Source organism: Protomyctophum parallelum, assembly GCF_964188405.1.
Source record: "Protomyctophum parallelum genome assembly, chromosome: 14".
In the NCBI taxonomy this organism is placed as follows: Eukaryota; Metazoa; Chordata; class Actinopteri; order Myctophiformes; family Myctophidae; genus Protomyctophum; species Protomyctophum parallelum.
The window spans coordinates 48,676,200-48,703,472 of record NC_139709.1 but is presented as its reverse complement, the minus strand read 5'-3'; the positions used below and the strand labels follow the sequence as shown (position 1 = coordinate 48,703,472).

The following is a 27,273-nucleotide window of genomic DNA, read 5'->3' as shown; positions in this document are numbered from 1 at the left end:
TGATCTCAGGTCAGAATGGGATATATAAGAGTGGAGATAAATGGGACCCTAACAATTACAGAGGCATATGTGTGAGCAGTAATCTGGGGAAGGTGTTTTGCAGCATCATTAATGCCCGGATGCTGGCCTTCCTTACGGAACACAATGTCCTGAGTAAAAGGCAAATTGGCTTTCTACCAAATCACAGCACCACTGACCATATTTACACTCTACATAGTCTAATTAGCCACCACGTTCACCAAAAAGTAAGGGTAAGATTTGTGCATGTTTCATTGATTTTAAAAAGGCATTTGATTCCATTTGGCAAGAGGGACTATATTACAAAACTCTCCAAATTGGTGTAGGGGGTAAAATGTATGACATAATTAAATCAATGTATGTCAATAACAAATGTGGAGTGAAACTTGGTGACAAATCTACAGATCTGTTCACTCAAGGGAGAGGTGTTTTTCAGGGCAACAGTCTGTCTCCAACACACTATTTAACATTTACATTAAAGATTTAGCATTACTGTTGGAGCAGTCTGGAACCCCCGGCCTAACCCTTGACAATAAGGAAGTCAAATTCCTGCTCTATGCTGACGACCTGGTGTTGCTGTCTCCCACACAACAAGGACTGCAGCAGCACCTGGACCTGCTGGAGCAGTACGGTCAGAACTGGGCCCTGACTGTAAATTTGAACACATCCAAAATCATGATTTTCCAAAAGAAGGCCAGATCTCAGGAAAACAAATATCAATTTAAATTAGGAAACACACCATTAGATCACACCCTGTATTACGATTACCTGGGACTTAAGATTAGTGCCTCAGGTAACTTTGGTCTGGCAGTGAATGCACTAAAAGAGAAAGCATGCAGAGCATTTTATGCTATTAGGAGAACTTTTTATAAAATTGATATCCCTATAAAAATATTTGACAGCATTATCCAACCAATTGCTCTCCATGGTAGTGAGGTTTGGGGTCCACTCACCAGGACTACACTAGATGGGACAAACATCCCACAGAAACCCTGCATGCAGAATTCTGTAGATCCATATTAAACATCCAAAGAAAAACACCAACCAACGCATGCAGGGCAGAATTAGGCCGTTACCCATTAATTATTAACATTAGGAAAAGAACACTAAAATTTTGGTTACACCTTAAATCAAGTCCCCAAGACAGCCTGGGATTCCAGGCCTTGCAATCCCAGGAGATGAAACCCCAAAAGAGTCCATTCTGCCAACTAGTCCTTGGACTTATTGATCATCAGCTACCACAGAACAGTGTCCAGCCTCAACCTCAGACCAGCACTGCTTTGCAACCACTAATTAGAGTCAACCAAATTATTAAACTAATAAAATACACATATCTGGAACATTGGACCAATCAAACCAAAACTCAAAACAAACTTAATTGTTATCTGGCCCTAAAACATGAATATAAACTGGCTGAGTATCTGTATACGGTCAAAGATAAAAAAAACTGCGACAGATCATGACCAAATACAGAATGAGTGACCACAGTCTGGCCATAGAGAAAGGACGACACAAGAAGTCCTACCTTCCTCCAGAACAGAGACTCTGTGGTCATTGTACCTCAGCTGAGGTAGAGACTGAGACACACTTTCTAATTAATTGTAATAAATATAATGATATAAGAACCACATATTTTAATAAATTTGAGTTGTTGATCCCAAAGTTTAAAGAGTTGCATGACAATGACAAACAACTCATTCTGTTGGGAGAGGGACGTGCAGCACATCTGGCTGCACAGTATGTGACTGCATGTCACAAAATGAGGGACACTTAAAATATATATAATGACTATTATCTTGACACGAACCATCTCGACACACCACGGACACATTTAATACTGTACATTTTGACCAGTATGACAGTATTTTCATATTGTATTGTGAAAATTAATGTTCTATTTGCTTGTTTTCTGTTATATTTTTTATTTATTTTATTTGGTTATTTTGTTGAACTTCATGCTTTGGCAATACTGTAGCTATTACATTCATGCCAATAAAGCTAATTAGAGAGAGAGAGAGAGAGAGAGAGATATCTTCACCATCTTCTTCTTATCTATAAACAATGACCACACAGCCATACATTATCCCTTACTTATTGATTGCATACCTGGCAGGTAGGGTTGGGAGGTGCTGCCTTTGTGGGCGGGGCTACTGAAGGGGTGGGGCGAGCCAGGGTAGCTGTCCTGGGACTTGGGGCTCCGCCCACCCAGACACCTGACCTCACTGTCCGTCCCATTGACCATCTCTATGAACTGTCTCACCCTGGAGAGAGAGAGACACAGACAGTGAGTGAGAGAGACAGAGGCAGAGAGAGAGAGAGAGGGACAGTCAGTTTGAAAGGGAGATAAACATTTAACATATGTGACCAAATTTGACTGAGAGACTGCCATTGGATTATTTAGAATTTTAGTTTTTTCATGTCATATGAAAGCAGGGAATCGTAGCTTCAAATTGACATATTGGTTGTTCAGTTTGACCCACCAGTTTTGGAGATATGGCTTATAGAGTAATGTCTTGCAGAAAACAGTGAGTTGAGAAAACAGGCTTGAAAGGTTCACTTCTGTGGTCTCTAACATTACACCTAGCTACATGTTTAAGCATTTATTTAATATTTACATGTCAATTTCAGCTCTGACACTTATTTCAGACATGCTCTATCTAGTATGTGAAGAGTCTGCCTGTGCTATTAACTCATTTTCTCCTCTGGTGAAAAGCTGGAATGTGCGCGATGGCAGTCTCTCAGTCAAATCTGGTCACATATAACATCAAATATACAGGAAAAGACCATGCAGGGTCAGAAAGCCGATCTACAAGCTCCTGGCGCACCGTGCTGTGAGCGACACGTTCACAGACAGATAGATGGTCTTACTTGAGCATGAAGAGCAGGTCAGGGTTTCTCTCCAGTAGAGATGGGTAGAGCTGCTGGGTGGTCTCGATGGCTTCACCCATTCTACCTGACAACACCAGCTTCTGGATTTCTGCACAAACACAACACAAACGCATACTTCTAATTCCTGTAACCTCTTAGAATTAAGAAACGTATAGAGTCTAGTTAATGGCTGTCCACTCCACACCATGAATGACAAATATAATGAAACAATAAATGTTTTAAAAATAAATCATTCACACTCAAGAGGTCCACATCACAACTGTAACAGAAGACAGTGGTGAACAAACTTCAGTGTTTAGGATGGATTATAATTTTCTGTGAGTGACTCTTTCATCCCTCAATGTACAGGGCAGGGCGTCACGTTCAAAATGATCATGTTCCAACATGTTTACAAAACATAATGGAAATAAAATCCGAAAGGGGAAGCACGCACATCTCAGAACATTCTACGGGTGCTGAACAAAAATGCGTACAGAAAGAACGTAGGAAGTCCGCACACCGTTCTTGAGCTCCCAAATTGTATATAAATAGGGAAGAAACATTGTTTATCTTTATTCATAAAATGTGTGTGGAATGTCTACCTTCTTTCTACATAACGTAATGGTTCATGCTCACATCCTTATACTTAGTAATTTGCGACTGTAGGTCGCAGTTTACTATGAAAACCTGCATTTCCCATCAGTCACGCCTCGTGACATGCTCCGATTGGCCGTCTCCATGAAGTTCACGACACTGACCTCATCAAATAAAACTCTGGATAGCCATACATGGAGAAGACTGGATCATCACCTAGATCTGCATTATATGGAGCCGGCCAGCAACTGCAGCAATCTGACCTCACGGACACCAGCTGTATAGTTTAACCCATTCTGACCGGGCACCCATTTTGGTGTTGGCATCATGTTATGCTTTATCTATTGAAAAATAGCAGATCTACAAGCTCATATCGCGCCACCGAGTGGCGCGATACGAGCTTGTAGGTCTGCTATTTTTGAAAAATCGAAGACACTTTTAGAATCTGATCTCAGGTCAGAATGGGTTAATAATTAAACTGTCAGGATGTAATAGACATTTTTTGAATCTGATCTCAGGTCAGAATGGGTTAACTCCTGCTTCTCAACTGTGCCGTATTAAGAAGCTCTGTTGTTTCAGCGCGACCTCGCTCTCAGGGCGTCTTACTGGTTTTTATAGTTATCATCCTTCCTAAGGACAATATCCCTTTATAACATGTGTGAGTGTGTTACGATAGAAAGCATGACGCCAAACACTTAATACCGCATAGCAGCACACACACACACACACACACACACACACACACACACACACACACACACACACACACACACACACACACACACACACACACACACCAGTGCCAATATGTTGTCGTATAACACAACCTTAGAAAGACACTATTGTTGCCGTTGTTCCTCCGTTTCTTTATCACCATTTATGAATGCATGTCAAGAAAGACAATGGCGACAATATTTAGCAATTCATAAATATTGTTCAACAAAAGAAATGTAGTTCATTCCTTTCCAACGCATTCAGGTGTGTAAGAGCGATACACTTTCAATTCATTCATTCCATTTTGGGTATTTTTAGGGTTTAGGCTGGTAATCTGTTTTAGGTGCCTTGTCATTTGCATAAAGCTAATATATTGTCGTTATTTTTCACTGATGCTACTTACTAGCCTGGCCCCAGCCCTGAATCGCTAGCCACACCCATTAAAGTAGCCATAAACGCCAAGACGTCTAATTGCCTATTAAGTAATGGATGCCACGGGCGTCAAGACGTCTTCCCTTGGGATTTTTTTTTCTTCATCCATATTTTGAAAATTCCTCTAATCTGGTGTACAGGTGATGACATGCACATTACATGCATAATATAATTACAAATTCTTTCTCTCTTTATAATGGGAGAATTGGCACTCAAAGCCTAAACTGGTGACCACCAGGTGGCGCTGAAAGAGTTAAGGAGATATGTTCTGGCGATTCTGAATAATGAAGTGAAACGAAATGAAAATGAGTGTCAGGCTAGCTACTGACATTTCTGACAGCGGTGGCCATCACTAGGTTACAGGTATAATAGGTACGAAATATGCTTTTATAGACAGATATTGCCCACTTGCAAATTGCAATACCCTCAAAAGCCAAAGAAGATCTAATTTTAGCCTGTGGTATTCGTGTTATAAATACCACCAGTGATGTTGAGTTGAAACAATAACAGTCATGTTTCTGTTATAACATGTTCTGTCATCACAAGCTTACACCAGGCATAAAGGAGAGGGTGGATGTGCTAGCCTTCGTACAAATAACTACTGCTGGAAATATCTTAGCAATTACTCAAATAGATACAATTTTCGATGAATGGGATAATCAAGAAGCATGCTTTGTCTATTTTCTTATAACAGTAAGCCCTGTCATGAGCTTGTAGATGACCTATTGTTCCACAACACCATTGGTCTATTCCATCATAATCGATAACTTATAATTTGATCAACTGATGCTTCCCCTTCAATAAACCAAAAGCTGCTGGATAGAGCTTCCAACAGCCATTTTCTCATACACTGGCATTTTTTGCGCGTGCGTGCGTAAAAACTTGTGGGCATGCACATTTTAGCTTTTAATTTCCACAAATTACAATATTCTTTTACAGGGAAACAAATATAACTTTTGACAGTACACATGGCACCTTCTCCTCCACACAGTTGCACAAAGTCACACACACACACACACACACACACACACACACAGTCACACACACACACACACACACCTTGAGCAGAACAAACAAAAGCAGCTTCCTCTTCACATACAGGCAATATAAGAGTCTTCCTCCCTCAGGACATGAGGATAAATATATCATCAATGCCCTCATCTGTAAGGAAACGTGTGCTATTTCTGTACTGTGTGCGTGCGTGCGTGTGTCCACATTGACTAATATGGCTGCACCAGTTAATCGAACTAAACAATTTAATCAATTATTAAATCTGTGAGTTTATAGAAAGCTTAAATTAGACTATACTAGTCTCATACTAGACTATACAGACTAAAAACTACATTTTTGCAGCTCGATTCATTGATTTATATTAAACAAGGAAAATGATCCACACAGAAAAGGTTGATGGAAAAAAGTAATCCATTAAATCATAAAATAATGGCTAGTTGCAGCTCTAGTGAATTTAAAGGAGAATTCCGGACTAGGCACTTTTATTACCTTCTGATTCTACCCATGTAATATTTGACAATTTGTTATTAAAAAAAGGTTTTTACAGTGTAACTTTACCCTGTATACACTTACACTGCATGTTGGTTTGTGTACTATCGAGTGAGAAAACAATGTTGCACATTAAGCTAATCATTGTCTGTGTCTGGGTGTCCCGAGACGCCCAGTTGAGGAAACCACTGCTTTGCGATACTGTAACTCTGTCACTGAAGCTTAAATTGTGTCACATTGTCACCCAGTGTACTCACTCTGTCTGTTTTTGATGGAGGCCAGCTCCTCGTGCACGGCCTGGTCAGTAGACTTGGCGAAGGCTTCGGCTGTGGCGCAGTAGCTGTGGTGCACCAGGTAGGAGGCCACCATCCTGACAAAAACAAATCACACCTGTGTGAACCGAGTGGTGCAACTCCGTGTGGGGAACGCACAGGAACGCGGCCAGGGTGCCGGCCCGGTTCTGGAGAGGTGCCCCGCTTCCGAAACGGTCGAGAAATGACAGAGTTCCCGTGTGGGGGTCCCCAGGGGGTCACTGTACTGTACTGTCACACCCGAAATCACGTAATGGCTGCTAAAAACTCAGCTTCCCATCATGCACCTGTGCACAGTGTGAAGCTCAACAGCGCCACTTTGTCACCTGTTGGTACTCTAAACATACATACACGTACATACAAACAAAGGGGCACACATTGCTGTTCAATGGAAGTACTTAAAAAATACTTCACTTTTCAGCGCGGCATGTATGGGAGAGTAGGAATCTAATGTGCCGGTTAATGCATCATGATTGAAGTAAAGAAACACCTTACCACCTTGCAGACAAAGTTATAGACTATGGGCTATATCTTGCGCTACCCCTTAAACCTTATCTCTAAACTTATTTGCCATTTTTTACTATTTAAAAAAACCTTTTAAAATAGTTCAAATAGCTGATCTACAAGCTCACAACGTGTAGATGTAGATCGGCTAGATGAACTATTTTAAAATGATTTTCAAAATAGTAAAAAATGGCAAATAAGTTTAGGGATAAGGGAGGCGCAAGATGGAGCCCTAAAGGCCAGACCACACCAATGCAACGTGCAACTAAACAACCGTTATACCCCAATGGAAAAGTTGCAAAGTAAATAAAGGGACACACGAGGAGTCGCCATCTATGGCATCATGGCAAAGACCTCTCTGTGGCCCTTGAGAATTTACAGATCATAGCGTCTAACATGTGGTTTATAGATTATGTGCTTATACACTGATGTATGTAAACTCATTCGATGCACTTTGTCTTACAGTATATCAGAGCAAACAGTTCATGTCCTGGCTTCTCCCTCTCCTAAATCTCTATTGTATTGTTGACATTTATAAACATGGACAATCTCATTTCCCTTCCAGCAATCTGTTGCCACACAGCTTAAAAACATCCTGTTTTTAAATCCTGGGGCTAAAACAGGACCTTCTCTGGGGTAAGAGTGATGCCATTCTCTCCCGCATCAATCCCAATCCCCATCAAATGGAGATTAATTCTATTCAGAACAAGTAATCCCAGTAGAAGAGAGCTAATCCCCATTAGAGCACGGGCCGATGGGAAACGTAGTTTTTTTTTAGCTCTTGCTCGTGGATTAAAGCTATATAAAATATCACGATTTGGGCTGCGCGATATGGACAAAATTTCATATCTCTGTATTTATGCCAAATATTGCGATATAGATACGATATTACTGTTAAAACGAAATATTCTATATTTTTAAGTGTTACAACATTAGAATAGAAAGGAGTGGTTGCACGGCTCCTAGTCACGATGCCAAAAATACTATTTATTGGGTTACCAACGTTTCGACAAACAAATTGCCTTCTTCAAGGTACCTGCTTACCCTGAAGGCAATTAGTTTGGCATCGTGACTAGGAGCTGTGCGACCTTTCCTTTCTATTTTAAAGTTTGCCTCCCGTGGTCAGCACCTTCCTACCTTTATGTGTTACAACATTGAAAACTAAAGATTATTCAAAACAACGACACTATAACAAGTCAATATCACTCATTATATCAACAGTATATTGACAGGACTATAACAATCATTCAGCGCGATAATGAGTATCTTACACCTGACCTGTGTGCGGTGGGGACGGGCAGTGTAGTGGGGTAAGGTATAGAATGTGGAATGGTATTATTCCATTCCGGGTTCCGTGCCGATCCATTTGTTTCATTAGGATTGCTTTGTTCAGACTCTCGTCGAACATCAAAGTGTAACCAGCCTGCATGATGTATTGCCAATTTGCCATGCTTTTAGTTCTTGCTTAATGTAAATCGCTCTGGATTAAGAGCGTCTGCTAAATGCCTAAATTGTAAATTGCCTGGATACCTCTCACGAGGAGTGACTCGAAGTGAGGTGCTATTCCAAATAGTGAGGTACGCAGTCTACGCACATTTTGTTTCCCCACACATACATTTGGATGCTATTGAACTGTTGGGAAAGCTCACTGGTGTTGGCGCCGGAGTTACACAAGTAGCGAGAGCCCACTGTTTTAAGGGCCCACAACACTTCAGCCGACAGCTGGTCAAATCAAGCTGCGATGGACGGGTTGAGCGTGGCTTGTTGTCTTGCCATTGTAAGAGAAACAGTAAGACTTAACCCATTCTGAACGGGCACCCATTTTGGTGTCAGCATCATGTTATACTTTAGCTATTGAAAAATAGCAGATCTACAAGCTCATATCGCGCCACCGAGTGGCGCGATACGAGCTTGTAGGTCTGCTATTTTTGAAAAATCGAAGAGCGACTGACATTTTTAGAATCTGATCTCAGGTCAGAATGGGTTCATCAGACCAGTGTGTGTCCGGCGGAAACCTCGTATGAATCTGATCTCAGGTCAGAATGGGTTAATCAACCGTGAAATACACACAGACACCCGCCGTCTGTTTAGCAGCCTTTTGGAGTTAAATGTGTTTCTTTGCTTTTCGCATGGCTGACCAGCGCCGATTCCCCCATGTTCCCCAACAGCAAATGTTTTGATGAATCATTTGCAGCCAGCTGCTATTTGTGTCCACTTCTCACTTTAGCCAGTCTTTATAGTTTTCATTTGTAAGCCACAAATTATTAAAATCACATTTCCCAGGCATTGTGTGTGCTACTTCAACGGATAATTACTTTTAGCTCAATTGCTTACACTTCATCACTAAAGATTCACGTGTTGCTCTCGGTCATGCACTGCAGCTGCACAGGTTGGTGTCACGTGACAAAGGAACAGAGCTACAACTACAGTAACTACACGTCACGCTGAAGCTTGTAGATGTGTTATTTTTGTCACGCCCTGTATACATTACGCTGCAATCATGCAATTTTAATTTACTAAACAAATACCCCTAAAACAATACATAGTCAAATTAATACTTTTGCAGGACCCTTGATTCATTTCAAATAGCCTACCGGTATCTACAAGCTGTGGCGCATTGAGAGCTTGTAGATTGGCTGTTTTCTCTACGCAACGTGCTTCCATAGAAGACATGCGTGACTTGCACAGCATCCAAAATGACTGTAATCAGTCATGGCTTGACTGAGAACTTCAATCCATGGCTCTTACTTTTGGATCATGGACTGCCACTCTCCCTCTCGCTCTCCGATGGGGAAGCGGTCGATCTGGGACTGGATCTTGGTTCTCCACTCCCTCATGTAGTCCTCGATGTCGAACACGAACGGGTGCTGGCCAAAGTTGGCGTCCACCACCTCGCCGGGCGTCTGCAGGCCCACTGTGGGGTACAGGTTGGGCTGGAGAGAGAGAGAGAGAGAGAAGGGCCAAGGAGGTTATAGGGAGATATCTGCCTCGAAAACTATATTGCTTTCAATGTAATGGGTTCCGGGACCCAGGGGTGTACAGTATTGCATCCCAGGACCCCTGGAGGGTGCCATGATTGTGTCCTTTCTCAATTTAGTGCGTCTAAGGATGCAGACTATTTGCATCACTGGATAAGCTATATTTCCATTACATTCATGTTTTAGTATAAGGAATTAAACATGTTATTTGTCATGCATTTTGTTTAAAAAGCCAAACATAATTATGTAAATCTTATTCATAATGTTCCGATGTTCCAATGACAAAATTAAATCGTTAATAGCAATTAGCCTAGTTGAGTGACAATCAACAAGTAGTACAATTTCATAAGTGTGAGAGCCCTGTCCTGTGTGCATTATTCACTTCATGCCAACGTTAGTGACAGCCCACTAGGCAAGTAAAGGTCATCTGTGCCGAGGTGACGCTCGGCAGCGCTCCATTCTGGTCATGACATGAATGCGTGGCACTCAGCCAAGACCCCGTGTTCCTGCTCAATGCTTTGATTGTTCTGAACCAGGTCTCTGGTCGCTGGTCTTTACAGAGGAAGGAACAAGCCAACCGACCATACCATGCAATGGACCACTGTGTCCTGGTGTGTGGTTAATGCATGTACGGCCTCCTCCACTGAGCCTCATTGTGGTTCTGGAGGGGGTAATGGGCGGTTTCACGGGAGGGGTTCCAGTGTGTTATAACCGTTATGGGCGAGTCGTGGGAGGGGTTCACGTCATTGTAAAAACAGGAGGAGCAGGCAACCACTTAAAAACCAGCATACACATTCTGAGAAAACCGTCGCAGGAAAATAGCAGATGGACGAGCTTCGTTGACCGGCTATTTTCAACTAAGATATTTTAATGCAGAGCAAATGTTACTAGTATAGAGCACTGAGGGACTTCGCACGTATCAATGCTTTTATCTCTTCTTTTCTTGTACGTTTAACCCTTGTATGTTTCTCTATGGACCCGAGTCCGCTAATAAAGTTTGAATTGAAAGCATGCTACTAAAATAAACCAATCCGACGTCAGAACTTTCTTCTGATAGCCTCTCAGAAAAACTAAACTTATGACAGTGTCCCTTAAGCTTAAAGGACCATTTCACCACTTTTCACCTCTCTTCATATAATCTTCATATAATTTCAGAAACCCGTCCACCCGTCCACCAGTGACATTGCCGTTTTTTTTAACAAGATTTTTGAAAATAATATTTCGATTTTGGAGGGCTTTAATGTTTGTGTTGTCTGAACAAACATAAAAAATGCCATTGACAATGAACAGAGAATTTACGCGTGTCTGAGCAAATCGGAATATGTATGTCAGTGGGAACCCATGGCCAATAAGGGACCACCATTCTTGATGTACGATGATTAGAGCGCCCCTCACTTCACACGGGTGTGATTCTTATTATCGTGAGGACTTCCATTTTCGCATTGGAACATTTCAGGAATAGAAAGCCTGCAATTTGTATTAGTTTGGATTCCCCATCGATGATGTCACTGGTGGACGGGTTTCTGAATTGCCCACAGCCCTCCTATGAGACATGGACTGAGTAGGAAAACAATGTTTTGTCATGGTCATTAGTGAGGACAAATTATATGAAGATAGGTGGAAAAGTGGTGGAGTAGTCCCTTAACCCAATCTAGGCCGAACCCGCAATTTCTCGGGTTTATTGCTTGTACCTTTGTGTGACAACCCGGGGAATCTCGGGTTTCTTTAATGTCATTTAATCCAGCTTTAATCCCCCTATAATCGGTGCACACATGCACGTGGTCATTAGTGGTTTTTAGTGCCAAGAATGGGATAAAGTACCATGTTTGGGAGCTTAATAAAACATTAATTCAAGGATGTGCTAAGCATAATAATAGTCCGATCATTCGTCCACAGCCGCGAGCGAGACTGGTGCGGCAATGGAGGACAATGACGTCCGGGTCGGCCGGATAAGGGCTCTTCTTCTCCCCTCATTCTGATGGCACTGGCCTCACGTTACCGCCTATGGTAACGGGAGGGAATGTTTTTAATACCACCTGCCAGCTGCACTGTTCTGAAAGTTAGACCCACTCCTCACTCAGTAATTTGATTGAATTAATCACAGCCATGCTCGCTCTGTCTCGAGACGCTGGATTATTTGTGTACATCTAGCGTGGTTATTTTAATACCTGGATATGGAGGAGGTGTTTTGCTATTTCTCGCGACAGTTTGTGTTTATCCATGGTCACTAGAGGGGGATTTCAGAGGTTAGACTATAGTTCCTGTCAAACGGTCACTGCTGGCAGAATAGCCTGGACTGCATGCAGAAATGAAAATAAATATAATCACCACCACCCAACTTCTGACCAATGACACTGTTCCAACTACTACACACTGTTCCAACTACAAACGCATTCCAACTACTTCAGATATTAAAGACATATTGATGTCCAGGGGTGACCACAGTAAGCGCCGAGATCACCCATGAGAACTTCTCATCAAGTGACAACCTACAAGCTCACAGCTCGTAGTTTGGCTAAAAACTAAATGTAATGCCTACAATTCAAAAATGCTTGGAATATATATATATATATATATGTTTTCAGCCTGACAATTCTGGGAACTACAGCAGGGGTCCTCAACACGTCACCGATGCATTGAATTGTGAACTTGTACATCTGCAATTTCTTTGGCACATGACTTGTACAAAAGAGCATAAATATGGCTATTGTGTACACCAATTAGGACATCTGAATAATTGAAAATAGAGTTAAGACACTCACCGGTAGATCTGTGAAGGCAATACCTGAAACGAAGATAAAAGAAAGAGAATGTCAGCACTTTGGAGCTCTTAACCATCACCACAGCACATCTTTATCCAACAAACGTCTCCGTCTACGTTTAGATTGTGATTATTTATTACAAAACAAACATGGAGAAATAAGCAACCTTAAGCACTTCAAGAAGTTGAAAGATGCTGTGAAAAAGCCAAAGGCTACTAATAAATAAGACTGCAAGGAAAAGTAACGTTTGGTCAACCTTTTGATGATAGGCCGATTGCCAGCCTGTGACCTTGTCTGCTGGAATAAGGCTGCAGCCAGCAGGCGGAACATAAATCCAGCAGCCGGGGGTGTGGAGTGGGATTTTTTTTGGCCTAAAATATTGTCTATATAGTTATACAGTACATACATTCACCATTGACCAGCTATCAACATTTATTTTATAGGGGGTTATATGTGACCATACCATTAACCTACATAAAAGGCAAACATTTCAAAATGTAAGTAGCATGTGACGTGTGAAACTAGAGGATATTCATGATTCTGAATCCATTGCAAGCATTATTTTTGCACAATACCGATTTTGGAGAGACCTACACCACCGATGCCGATGTTTTGGACCGATGTTTAGTAATCAATTAAAATAAAATAAACATTTTAAAAACTTCTAAACTTCAAAATAATTACAAAAGAAATGTATTCAAGTTAACAATAGAATACAACATTGAGAACATTTAAATGTTTTGGCACATAAGGCTTTTGTATCAAAATGAAATGCACCCTGACCATGAAGTCATACAGCATAGAATGTAAACATACACATGTGCAATATCAGAATATCTTATTCTTTAATCTTTTCATAAAAAAAAGAAAAAGAAATCTGTATTCTGTAAACAGTATGTCTGACTGCATTCTCATCCAACTCAGCAGCATTGAATTATTATTATTTTTGAATGAAAAGTAAACCCCTTTAGCAGTTTGGGAGCTGGGGCACCATAACGGTCTCCACTTACTATGAGCTGCATTACAAGAAAAAAATCACACACGTGTGAACTGAGTGGTGCAATTCCCCCCCCCCCCCCCCCCCCCCTCACATACTCGTGCTTACACAGACACACACACAAACAAACAAACAGGTACGAGGACATTGCAAGCTGGTTGTAGGAGTGGTTGCACCACTCAAAAACTAAAACACGTTGCCGTTTGCCAGCTTAGGTCAACTATTCTTTTTCAAGTGAATTACTACTTTCTCAAGTGAACTAGTACTGCCGCTCAAGCAGTGGCAGATGAGAGAATACACGAAACTGAGCTTTTCAGCATTGTGATACACTACACAAATGCACCTTGCAATAATACATTACAGTAATTTATTTGACAGTCACAATGGCATTATTTATTCTGTATTTTATTCATGCTTGGTAATACGAATGAGGCCGGGGATAGGCCATGTGTGCAACAAGTGAATAACAAAACGTGTTTGTGACCGTCTCATAAAACAACAAAGTCAGTTAACATGATGTTCAATGAGGGATATTAATTGATATAATGAATTATGTGCCACTATGTCACTGACTAATAACTGCTGCTTTTTCATGCCAAACTTTTCAGGTATCAATTCCTATTGCTTGCTGGAAAATACGAGTCTCGTAATTTGGGGGTTATGCCGTGTTTTGTCTAGTTTATTCATTTGTATTTGTCGTTGAACAAAATGTTGGGGCGTTAGCTGCTAAAATAAAATCTACTGTACTTTGTACAGTGTTGGCGACAGCCGTGGGACCTCCTCTGCCCACACAGCACACACAGCATGGGGAATTAACGTCTCATACAAACCTTATTGTTAATATCTATTTATTTGTAGCCTAGAAGACGATTAAGATTGTAATGTGCTTGCGCTCTAATAAACCCACATTAAGAACAAGAAGTCAAGGCTCCAAGGAGTAGACAGGTCCACAAACACGTTTTAGCCATTTTATTGACCTCCAAAAGTGTCTTTAGACAATACAAATACAAAAATAAATAACTACTGGCCAAAATAACGTTCCACAAACAGGAAACAACATTAACACTTAAGAAAATAACAAAAAAGGCTTACATGCCTCCTGCGATGAGGCCCTGGCTCACAGTTCTAACCTGTTGCTCTGTCACGACTAGCCTCAAGTAAGACTGAACTGCCTCCACCTACAGCAATCCTGCTCTTAAACAGGTGGGGCAAACCATCCTCTAATCAGTAAGTGATAATTAACTCACCACACGGCTAACTAAAGCCTACGAGTAATCTTTCACACTACCATCTTTTAGAGGAATATACAATCAACTACATTTGACACATTTCATTTACTAAGACAAGTGCCAGCCTTGCAGAGGGGAGACTGGTGACAAATAATGCAACCTCAGTGTCAATACAAATATAAAAATATTTAAACGTCTTGCAGTCATTGTGTGGAATAATAACAATGTCATTTGTACAATATATATATATATATATATATATAGGGCTGCCCCGTGACACTCCCCCCCCCCCCCCCCCCCTCCCCTCCCCTTCAGAAGACTGGCCTGTGGCGTCCTAAAAGACCTCTGCTGTACAGTTCAGACCCCTTTCTGTGGAGGGCCACAACGTTGGAAGGTTGTAAGGCATGGAACCACATCATTCTGGCATTTGTGTCCATGTCCTTCTCCACCCACCCTCTTCAGCTCTCACCTGGCCCGTAGCACCAGTGCTGCCACCGCTCCTGCTGCCGACGCCCGATCTGTCGCTGCCACCGACAGTCCTCGCCGCCCCCCAGCAGGCACTGAGGGCGGCCACCCTGGTTGCCTCCATGCCCCCTGGGGCTGGGTGATCTGGTGGAGCTTCCGCTCCTGCTGCTCCTCCTTCTCCTTCTGTCCTTCTCCATCCGGAACTTCCTGGTCAAGTTGGAAGCCACTGCGCCCCCCGGGATGAGGTAGTGCTCACTACTGGACACCTTCATTGGTCGTGTGGCACCCTCTTCCTCTGAGGCTTCTGCTTGCCGCTGCTGATGTTTGGATGCACTGTGGACTGTCCCTCCCTTATTTGCACTGCCACCAATTGTGATAATGCCAACCGATGGCCGGAGGCTCCAAGGAGTAGACAGGTCCACAAACACGTTTTAGGCATTTTTATTGACCTCCAAAAGTGTCTTTAGACAATACAAATACAAAAATAAATAACTACCGGCCAAAATAACGTTCCACAAACAGGAAACAACATTAACACTTAAAGGGATTGTGACATTAAAAAAAAAGGTTTTGGAATTGTTCTTATTTTTTTTAGGTTTTCCTAATCTCAATTGCACCCAAAAAACATGAACTTTTAACATTCAGTAGATTTTCTGTGATCTGGGGTTTTCTGGCTCAAACAGGTGCTCTGATTTGCTGGCAGTTTGTGATGTAAGATCCTGCAAATCCCATATATGTCAATGGGATTTGCCAGCAGATGTCACCGTTTTCACTGTTATGCCCGTTTTCATTGTAGCTCAAAAGGCTTCCAAACCCCAAAGAAAACTTCAGACCACAGAAAATCCACTGAATGTTCAAAGTTCAGGTTTTTTGGGTGTAATTGAGGTCATATAACCTAAAATAAAAAATAAAAATAAATGAAAATGAATGTCATAAAACCTTTAAGAAAATAACAAACAGTAACTGTTACAGGCTTAAATGCCTCCTGCGATGAGGCCCTGGCTCACAGTTCTAACCTGTTGCTCTTTCACGACTAGCCTCAAGTGAGACTGAACTGCCTCCAGGAACAAACACCGCTCCTCCTCCACAGTACTTGGCACCCTCCAATCTAGAGAGGAGTGCCAGCCCTGTTTTCTTGTAAGTGCCTGGCGCCAAACATGAGCCAACAACAACCCGAAATGAACATGTTGAAGACGCCGCTGGCACCAACGCCGATGCTTCCACAAGCGCAGAACAATCAGCCGATACCAAGGCGGCTGCTGCAGGTTCAGCAACAAGAGCTGATCGTCATAAGCAGTGACTCGGAATGTGACTCAAAAGGCGAGGCGAACTCCGGCGACCAGTCAGTCTTCATCGTGGACATGGAGAAAGAAAACGTCCCAGAGCAGTCTCCAAATGTAGTGGATGAAGACCTGACCATAACCTTCTCCCAACGTGCTTATAAGTACTGCCCCATGCTCGCTTCGACTGTCCCGTTTACCCTTTCCAGCCTACCGAGGTGACAGAGGTTCCCATCAACAGAATCTTCCTCATATGTGAGCAGTGCTACTGTTACATCTGTGACAAGCCCGCTTCACAGTGTGAAATGTGGACGGTCACTGAGACGCGTCACTGCAACAGTCACAAGAGCGACTACTGGGGGCGAATACTGGGGACATTGGGCCCTGAGAGACTTCTGCATCCCCCTGTGTGAGATGGACACTCCCCTCCAACAAGCAGCGGTGATGTTGTGCAGATTCACTGACGAACTGGCAAAAAGACGTACCATCTATGATTACACACCGGTGTACGAGTATGTTTGGACGTTCCTGGATGAAGCCGACGGCCAGGAAGACAAGGCAGCTGCTGTCATGAGGCTGGGAGCGGCCCAGCCATTTCATGGCACACACTCAACCTGCGGGGCCGTCAATCTCTCACTGTCCCAAGGCTAGTGCAACTACAGCCAAAGTACTGCTGATTGAAAGGCAAAGTGTGACATTTGGTGGCAGTGGTGGGATGGTCACCACTTTGAACAAAAAAAAGCCTGTTGGATGCCGGACTATCGCCACATTCGGCTCAACACTCAGGTGCCTTTCACACCCAAAAACTCTGGTCGGATCAAGAACCTGACACGCAATCGAACAGGCCGAGCATTTCTAGGGGAAAATCACTTCACTGCCATAGTCACTGGAGGAAGTGGGGAGTGTCTTGTAAAGACTACTCCAGCCTCAGAGCTCACAGTGACTACACACAACGGATATTTTTTTACCAGAATACACTATACTTAGTGAGAGATATTAGATCAACGTTTGCTGCTCTAGTCTGTGCCCATGAGTTACAGGCCCAAATTAAAGTGCAACTTTGTTGTTCTTAACCCATTCTGACCGGGCACCCATTTTGGTGTTAGCATCATGTTATGCTTTATCTATTGAAAAATAGCAGATCTACAAGCTCATATCGCGCCACCGAGTGGCGCGATACGAGCTTGTAGGTCTGCTATTTTTTGAAAAATAGAAGAACGACTGACATTTTTAGAATCTGATCTCAGGTCAGAATGGGTTCATCAGACCAGTGTGTTTCCGGCGGAAACCTCGTATGAATCTGATCTCAGGTCAGAATGGGTTAATGAATTAAGAACAATGTGACTCGTGAAGCTCAATTTCCAGAATTGAGCATCAGGAGTCACATTGAGAGAAGACAATAAATGACTTCACTTTGTATTTTAGTCGACGGTAAAAAGTCTCCTGCACCGTCCCAGATTCCTTCTGCCTCGCTGCATCCACTGCAGTGCTGGCACGCAGGGGGTGGTGGGATGACATTAAGTGGGTCCCTCGTGTTAGATGCGTGGGCTGCGCGCACACGTCGGGCGGTTACCTGCCGTCTCACACAATGGCAGCTTTGCAGAGAGCAAAGGAAAGGCAAATAGCATGCTAGCTATTTGTCTCCGTCAGGTGGAAACCTCATATGCCCCAATTCAAGTTCGAATGTAGCAAAAGTAGCTAGATCGACAAGCTTGTGGATCTTCTACTTTAGAGGCTGACGCTGTAGTATGATCAAGTAGTAGGGCTAATTTATGAGAAAACACAAAAGGTTAAAATATGGAGATAAGAGGTTTCTGTCCCACAGCAATGTATCGTTTTCCAAGCTAAATTTAATAGTCGGGTAAAAAAAAGGGTACTTCGATTCAGAAATCAGGGAAAGAGTACTGAGGGAAAAATAAATTATTAAAAAAAAAAAAAGGTTTGAGAACCAAAGACATAAGGTTGGTGAGGGGTGCGTTAAAACGACCGGATTAAGGTTGGCGAGGGGTGCGTTAAAGGTTGGGAGAGGGTTAAGGATAGGTTTAGGTGTGCTGCCCCGTGGGAGGTTGAGGTTTGAGATAGGTTGTAGGACTAACCAATGACTAGTCTAAACTAAGTACTGCACCCGAACTAGCAAGTAGATACCACTGAAATAACGTGACATGAACAGTCCATATGGTTGCCATCAGGCAGAAACCTCTATACTCTAATCATACTATAATTCTAACAATGTCTGACATTCTGTCAGAAACACCGCCGTATCTCCTCATTGCCTGCACCAATCACTCCCACTTTTCACACAGGCATTGACCATATGAATATGGATGTCTTAACGAAGCCCTTTTTTCGATTTGACACATTAATGATTAATAATGAATTTATTAGTGAATTAACCTCGCACCCTCACACACCTCCGCCCCTTAGCAACACCTGCATCACAGGCCACCATTCTCACCGTTACCCCACTGGCATGCTTCCTCTAGCTACCGCCGCAACACAACAAAGAGTGCCCTATAGACCGATTCCGTAGCGGGTCTCATGGTCGCAGCCTACGTATTTCCTGTAGGCGGACTCGACGTAGCTGCGGGATAAAACCCTCACCAGGCGCACCTCTTCCACTACAGTGAACGGCAGAGTGACTGATGTTAGTTTGCCTCAAACTTTACTCCTTTACCTGCTTTTTTACTAACACTAACATTACAAAGATGCCCAGAACATCGAGATGAACCTGTGTAGTTTATGGCTGCTCCAACAGTAGTGGCAACATAAAAATAAAATAAAACGGAATGTCTAATATCCACCGCTGTGGCTGAGACCAGAGCCATTGAGTAATGGTTGAGACGAAGCAGTGAAAGATACATAACGCCAGTGTACTTTATACCTCATACTTTAAATGCTTAGTATGAGGTATAAAATACAGCAGCCTTGTGTTCATAAAACAGAAAGATTTGGTATTGGGTAAGACTGGCGATATATGTATCTTTCCCTGCTTCGTCTCAACCATTACTCAATGGCTCTGGTCTCCGCCACCGCGGTGGATATTAGACATTCAGTTTTATTTTATTTTTATGTTGCTACTACTGTTGGAGCAGCCATAAACTACACAGGTTCATCTCGATGTTCTGGGCATCTTTGTAATGTTAGTGTTAGTAAAAAAGCAGGTAAAGGATTAAAGTTTGAGGCAAACTCTCAGTCACTCTGCCGTTCACTGTAGTGGAAGAGGTGCGCCTGGTGAGGGTTTTATCCCCGCAGCTATACAATATACGGTCTATACAATTTGGCGCCGTGTGTGTGTGTGTGTGTGTTGCATCCTTTGGCCGTCTTCTCCTACAAAAACCACACCGTTTGCACACATCTCACCATGCACAACACCAACAGCTAGCCTGTCCACACCTCAACCACTACTTTGCATTCATATTCATGTCATATTTACAGTACAATACCCATTTATATGAAATAATAATCCGTACTGAACAACTCATCTCCCCGCAAATCACGTGTCACCAGTGTCACCAGTGAAATGCATGTTGGGACGGACACAGATTAATACTGGGACACAGTTTCCGGCGCAACATTCCCCTTGCATTCTCCAACGCACTTCCCCTTTTTCACACCGCCCCCAGGCAGGCATCAGACCTATGCATCAGACCAACACGAGTAAAACAACTCGGACCCATAGTACAGCTACTCTTGCGTCAGTCGACATAACTTCTTTGGGGAAGCATCGCGGCCGGGTTGCGTGGCACAGGCACCTGAAAGCTCCGACAGTTGGACGGAGGCATGTTAACGTGAACACACACACACACACACACACACACTGTCCGCCCCTTCCTCAACCACCTCCTTCGCCGTGCCATACACATGGGCTACATGCACGCTGAAAGCCTGGACACTGACAACGACAGGTTACAGCCCTGCGCGCACCCAGCGTGGCTGCGTGACACACTGAACAGCACGATCACAACGGAATGCTTATCTGTCGGGGTCTCGGGGTGGCCAAATGGAGACGTTTGGGGAAGACAGATCCCGTGCCGTCGGAACAACACAATGACAAAATACATACAGACAGATGCAATGACAACGACACGTTCCTAAATCACACAAAACATCAAATTCTTATCCTGATTATATAAAGAACAAACTACAACTTGCTTTGAAGCCCAAAAAGCCAACCTCCGCGTTCACCGTTTAATAGCTTATATCTCCATGGGCAGCAGACGGTGAGCGGTTAGAGACCGTCTACAAAGTGCAACACCGAACTTGAAAATATTCAATAACTTCCATTTATAGGCAGAATATCACCACCATATTTACATCACACATCAATGGTGTACTTATGATTGTACTACAGCATTTAATTAGCCTATACTTTTGTGCCCAACCCAACTTCCAAAGACCATCTGTAAACAATTATCAGTAATGTGATCTATTACATTGCACACTGAACATGATTTGCTGTTCATATATTCAGAACGGGTAAGGACTAGTCTATATAATTATACAACTTTGTGTTTTTTCGTAAATTAACACGTTACGACCATATGATCATACAGAAAAGTAGCAGTTCAAAACTCAAATGCTCAAAACACGGTGCAAGGCTTGAGTTTTGAGCTTGTAGATCTGCTACTTTTAAATTTGAATTTTTAAAAGTAACAGTTAATTTGGTTTCCACCCGACAGATTACAATTGGCTCAATTATTTAGTCCCAAGCACCAGTCATTGGTTAAATGTATAAAAGCCCGTAGACCAGGGGTGTCAAACTGGTGATCCGCGGGCCGCATGCGGCGCGCGACGTCGTCTTCTGCGGCCCGCCTGCCTCAAGCAAAAAAAAGATATATATATTTTTTTTTAATAGCCAAAATATAGGCTAATAAGTAAGGCTGCATGATTTATCGAACATGTACCTTCATCAGAGTGGAGAATATAAGTATAAATCAAGTTGAGCAAAGCCACTCTTCTCTGCCCCTCTCTCTAACAGACACAGTTAACGATCGCTTGTTAAGTGCCTGCCAGACAGACAATCAGATGAAATGAAGGCAGGTGTAGAGTAGAGTGTAGACTTAAGCAATAAGCCACGAGAGATCTCAGGTTACCGGGTATTTTACACTGCCTGGGAGCGTAGGCAGACCCGAGGCGCAGCCGAGGGTCTTCTACCTCCCAGCCAGTGTAAAATACCCGGTAAGCTGGGGCCTCGAGTGGCTTATTGCTTTTCTAAAACGGTTACAAACATATAGCAATATTAAAACTATTAAATTCACAAAAGTATCTACGCTTTGTGCCACCAGAGCGAGCGACCCAGAGCCAAAACACTTCCTTGTTTTGCTCCGCAAGTAGCCTATGTGACGGGAGAATAGCGCTTGATGTATTTACGGGGCTGCCTGGAGCCACACATTCAGTCATATGAGCCGGGCGGTGCTTAGACGCCCGCACGGCATGTGTTTGTAAAGCAATCAAGCGCTCCCCTTCCCCAGTTCAGCTACAAGGCTGCAGTTTGATACAAAGTGATTGAAGGAGTGGGTTATCGGTGAAATTTACACCGGTCACGTGACGGTAACCAGCCAATCAGAATGAAGTATTGGGACTACCCGTTTTAGAATAGTGAACTGAACATGTTCTCTTTATATCAAGTACTTCATACCAGCCCCTTATGAAACTACTTCTCCCCAAACCCAAATGGATTTCATTTTCCATCCTGAATGGCAGTAACTAGCATACAATGAGAACTGAGAAGATCTCCACAAAGGTTTACTCATCAAAACTGATTATAAAACTGTAACCATCAAAGCATGCACTCAACATATAATGGTTATGTGACCATGGCATGTGCATAATATAAAATCTTCTATACTGGTGTATAAGTGAAGGGGGAGGGGCCGCATCGCGACTTGTTTCTGTTCAGAGAGAGAGAGAGAGCCCACAGATGTGTGGGCATGGGGAAATCATGGAATGGTTTGAACTAAGAAAATGTAAAAAATAATTTTCTGACTTTTTATTTCACAATATATTCCCCAATTTCCACTGAGATTATGGGGTGAATGAATGTGGCCAGACCCATCTTCTCTTTCTGTCATAGTGACATTGTCCTGCATCAGATCATGTCTAAATCAGGTTCTCCAATGTCCAGTAGCCTCTTCAGTTTTTTGAAGATTTTTTGAGTGGTGCAACCACTCCCTTACGGAGCTATGTGTGTGGCTGGCTGGGTCTGAGCACTATGTGTGTGGCTTGCTGGCTGGCTGGGTCTGAGCACTATGTGTGTGGCTGGCTGGCTGGCTGGGTCTGAGCACTATGTGTGTGGCTGGCTGGCTGGCTGGGTCTGAGCACTATGTGTGTGGCTTGCTGGCTGGCTGGGTCTGAGCATAGATAGATAGATAGATAGATAGATATTATAGCAGTGACTGAGACATCGAGCGTGCGTCCGCAACTGGTTGTGGCCCCCATCAAGTGACCTTTTGACCAATGCGGCCGTCGCCCCAAGTTGAGTTCCGACACCCCTGCCGTAGACAGTAGACACACTAAAATAGCATTAGTAGCTGATCTACAAGCTCACAATGAGATGCTATAAAATCTTGTAGCTCAGCAATTTGTTACGCACTGTATTCAACTTGTGCGCAACACTCTTAAGGCCATTTCAGACGGGGGAGCGAGTGACATGCCTCAGTAATTCATTTTCAATGAGAGGCGGGCGATTATTCGGGACACGCAGATAAATTGAGGTGCGGAGACGCAAGCGGCCGCAGTTGCGTTAGACTCACATGTGGGCTCGTTTCATGCACGCGCAAGAGACGGATTGTGGTCAATGCTACAATGTCTGCAGCGCGATCCCCGATGATCCAAATGAGAATGCGCGCGTCTCTCGATCCCGTGTCTGAAACGGCCTTTATGTGGCATTAATTTACAAAAAAGAAAACATAAAAAGTTGAAACACTGAGACACATGTTTTTTTTTTCCCCACAAACAGCGATGGTGTACAGACTGTACACATCACCATGGTAATGTTTTGTACCTAAGCTGTGTCCGTTCTTTGTGTAGAAGCAGGTGTTGTTGATTAGGTTGACGCAGCATCCAATCACGTCGCCTGTTGTAAACGTGGGTCCATACGGTTGGCCGGTGCCCGACGAGCAGAAGGAGTGGCCGTCATCGCCGTGGTAACCATACGAGTGTTTGTCCCAACCTGAGAGGATTGGAAGAGGTTTTACACCACAAGCAAAAAGATATCGCAATCATTGTGTCCAAGTACAACCACGTTAAAGACAATATAAAAGGTTTAAAAGGTTGGGTTTTTTTTTAACCCGTTCTGACCTAAGATCAGATTCGAAAAATGTCTATTACATCCTGACAGTTTCATTATTAACCCATTCTGACCTGAGATCAGATTCTAAAAGTGTCTTCGATTTTTCAAAAATAGCAGACCTACAAGCTCGTATCGCGCCACTCGGTGGCGCGATATGAGCTTGTAGATCTGCTATTTTTCAATAGCTAAAGCATAACATGATGCCAACACCAAAATGGGTGCCCGGTCAGAATGGGTTAAGTTAGGAATCATTGCTTAGGCACAAATTGCATTACTACCCACTGGCCTAGTTATACCTGTGGGCATCAATGGGTCTCCTAGCACACTGGTCCTGGTACCACCAAGGGTCAGTGAGGGCCAGGCGTTCCAGAGGGTCCCCCAGCTAAATTATATATTTAAATGTTGAGGAAACGGGTGTTGCTAACATGTTCCGTTTAATGTACACTCTGAAGAGTTAAATGACCACAGGAGGATTTATTTTTTATTTTTAATCGTGCATATCAAACTGGGTGGAGAGGGTCCTTCAAGAAGGTTGAGAAATGAGACTCACTGTCCTAAAGCACACACTGAGCTGATTTATCCTGCCAGCGGTGTAGAAAAACAACCATGACAGCCTGCAGTAAATTACAGCAGGGCTAGATTATTAAATGCTGCTGTTGCATCATCCATCACACACATGCACGCACACCACTGCAGTTTCGAATACAGCCTGGAGAAGAAGCAATTAGCTAATTGTTATTAGCCACCAACATTAGTACTGGAAACTGTAAATAGTAACCCAGTAACTTTACAAGTGAGTACAATTTTGAGGGACTTTGCCTTTTGGATATTTACAATTACTAATCCACTAGATTTCAGAAGCAAATATTGTACTTTTTGTTTTGACTCCACTGTATACTAATGCAGATTTAGAATGCGATTACAAAGATACATAAACCACCCCTTTTTTCTATACTTCGGCAATTGAAAAATAGCTAGCCAGCTCTTTTTACTCAAGCACTAAAACCCCAGGACCAATATTCTTTCTGAGGGAAAACCTTCGCGGAAAATTGCAGATCAACGAACTTGTCCATCAGCTGCTTTCAGCGAAGATATTTAATGTTGAGCGAAAACAGAAAAGACACCACTGAGGGACTCAATCATAGGATTTAAGTATTCTTTCACCCCTGGTGTCCAGCAGCCAACTAGCTGGAACTTGGGATGGCTTCGGCGGAGAGCCGGCCTCCTGTTATCTTTCTACTGAGGGGGGGCTGTTAGGGCCGATGGGTGGGTCTCTGCCCTACATCAGGGCCTGTGGGTGCTGGTGGAGTGAGAGAAGCTAGGGACAACCACCCTGTGTGGTCCGATAACACCCCCCCCACACACACACACACACACACACACAGGAGAGTGCAGGAGGAGGAAGCGTGTGACAGCCTACTCTCTCACCTATTCCCCCGTAGCCAGACAACTATTCCACAAAGAGTCTGGAACTACACCTCCCAAAATGGAAGCTGGCATTTCCGTTCACGAAAAGATATATTTATTAAAAAAAATAGAAAAATAGAAAACGATTAATTTTTTTATATTCAAATTGTGTGCCTTCCGAACCTTCCGAATATTCCATTTTTTGGGGTCAGCCCAAATGACGTGAAACAAGCTACCTACTTTCAGCATTCAAACTCATTCACAAAATGTGTCCGTTTCATTGAAGGGACACATGCATGCTGGACAAATCCGCATGCACCACAGTGGATTAGCCCTAAGCTAAATTCCAATACCCAAAATCTCGGACACTCGCTCACTCCCACTCGGTCACTCGGGGTCATTCCAGCGTGACCCGGAAATGGTTAACGTTCCATTTGTTAAAGTGCTCCATCGAGGAGGAGAGTGGAGTCGAGTGGAGGAGCCGAGTGGGCTCTCCGAGACCGCATAGAGCGAGTGTACATCAGGTGCAGGCTCGGTGGGGTATTTTGTCTCCTCGCAGCGGATTTCCGCATCACGTGTACATGTTATTTTTTCCTTCTCCAGTGACATAAGTCCGCCTCCTCCACATGTGGCACAGAAAACACTGATGAAACCCGATACTGTGCACCCCCCCCCCCCCATCCACTAGCTGCCGGCCGGCTGACTGGCTGAAGTCGCTGACCCAACGGCCAACACACACATGCACGCACTGTTTGTTGAAGAGACACATTTTCGCTGAATGACTAGAGCTTCAGAATGATAAAGTAGCCTATCTAGCCTACTTATGTGAAAGTGAAAGGACCACAACAAGCCACTGGCTTTATTGCGTTGTGTGATATAAGCATAATAAAAGTAGGATATATAAATTAGGCCGGCTATATTGTGCGCACCTCAAAAGCTATAGTTAATGTATCTCTGTGACTGACTGCTATGAATGACGGTGACAGAAATGAAAAATTTATTTATTTATATGTGGACTGAACTGAATATGTAAGTCAGAGAGACTATACCTAATTCCTGTTATAGTGTCCGTTATTTGCAAAGACCGCGGAGGAGGACTGACTCTCGGAGGAGGGGGTGATTTATACGTGTGCGCATCCTGGCGCTTATTCACTATTTCAGGAATAAATAGCCTTGCCTTGCACATGTTACCAATACATACACATTGGAATACATACACATTGGCCTCGGACCCTCGGTTACAAAATGATGAATTGTCTATTCTGTAGACTGTACGGCTCTGTTCGGAGTTCCAGTGATCCAGCTGTGTGACACCACTTTTGCTTTGGCAATGATAACGTATGTTTTCCCATGCCAATAAAGCCCTTTGAATTGAATTGAATTGATACACGTCATTAGTGATCGCTGAATGTGCCGTCGCTTTGAAATGACAGCGTAGTACATTCCGATTCCAGAGGAAAATTCGACCACCACTCTGTCCTCGCATAGAATCCTCTCCTCCTCCTCTCCTCCTCGCTGGGGGCGGAGCCGAGGAGCGAGTGGAGGACGCGAGGAGAGTGAGCGAGTGTGAAAGTTGCGGTATTGGAATTTAGCTCCAGTCTCTGTAGAGGCGGACAGCTACTTTACCACCCGAGCGCCAGGATTCAGGTTACCTTTGAACTACAACTTTGGGGCTGATGTGGAATGTGACACTCCCTGTCATAACATGCACCCAGTGGACACAGCTGTAGGTTTCTTTGGGCGCATGCTGCACATGTTTTGAGTAGAGATGCTCCGAATCTCCGATCCATCGGCCACCGATCGGTGCCAATATTCACTCCAAATGACTTCCAAAACCATTTTAGTGGTATGAAAGTAAATCAGTCTAATCAGATACTGTATATAGTACCAGTAAGATGTACCCTGAGAGCGTGCACGCACCCG

General features: G+C 43.4%; 1 protein-coding gene across 1 annotated transcript in view; it reads right to left on the bottom strand.

Moving 5' to 3' along the window:
* Positions 1–27,273, bottom strand: part of ranbp9 (RAN binding protein 9) — a 57,452-nt gene that overhangs the window by 13,620 nt on the left and 16,559 nt on the right. Inside the window, exons 4-9 of the mRNA XM_083781084.1 lie at positions 23,656–23,823; positions 12,682–12,704; positions 9,690–9,874; positions 6,384–6,496; positions 2,887–2,995; positions 2,125–2,279 (exon numbers count right to left, since the gene is read on the bottom strand). Of these exons, the coding sequence (XP_083637210.1) occupies positions 2,125–2,279; positions 2,887–2,995; positions 6,384–6,496; positions 9,690–9,874; positions 12,682–12,704; positions 23,656–23,823 (753 nt within the window). The remainder of the gene's footprint in view (positions 1–2,124; positions 2,280–2,886; positions 2,996–6,383; positions 6,497–9,689; positions 9,875–12,681; positions 12,705–23,655; positions 23,824–27,273) is intronic.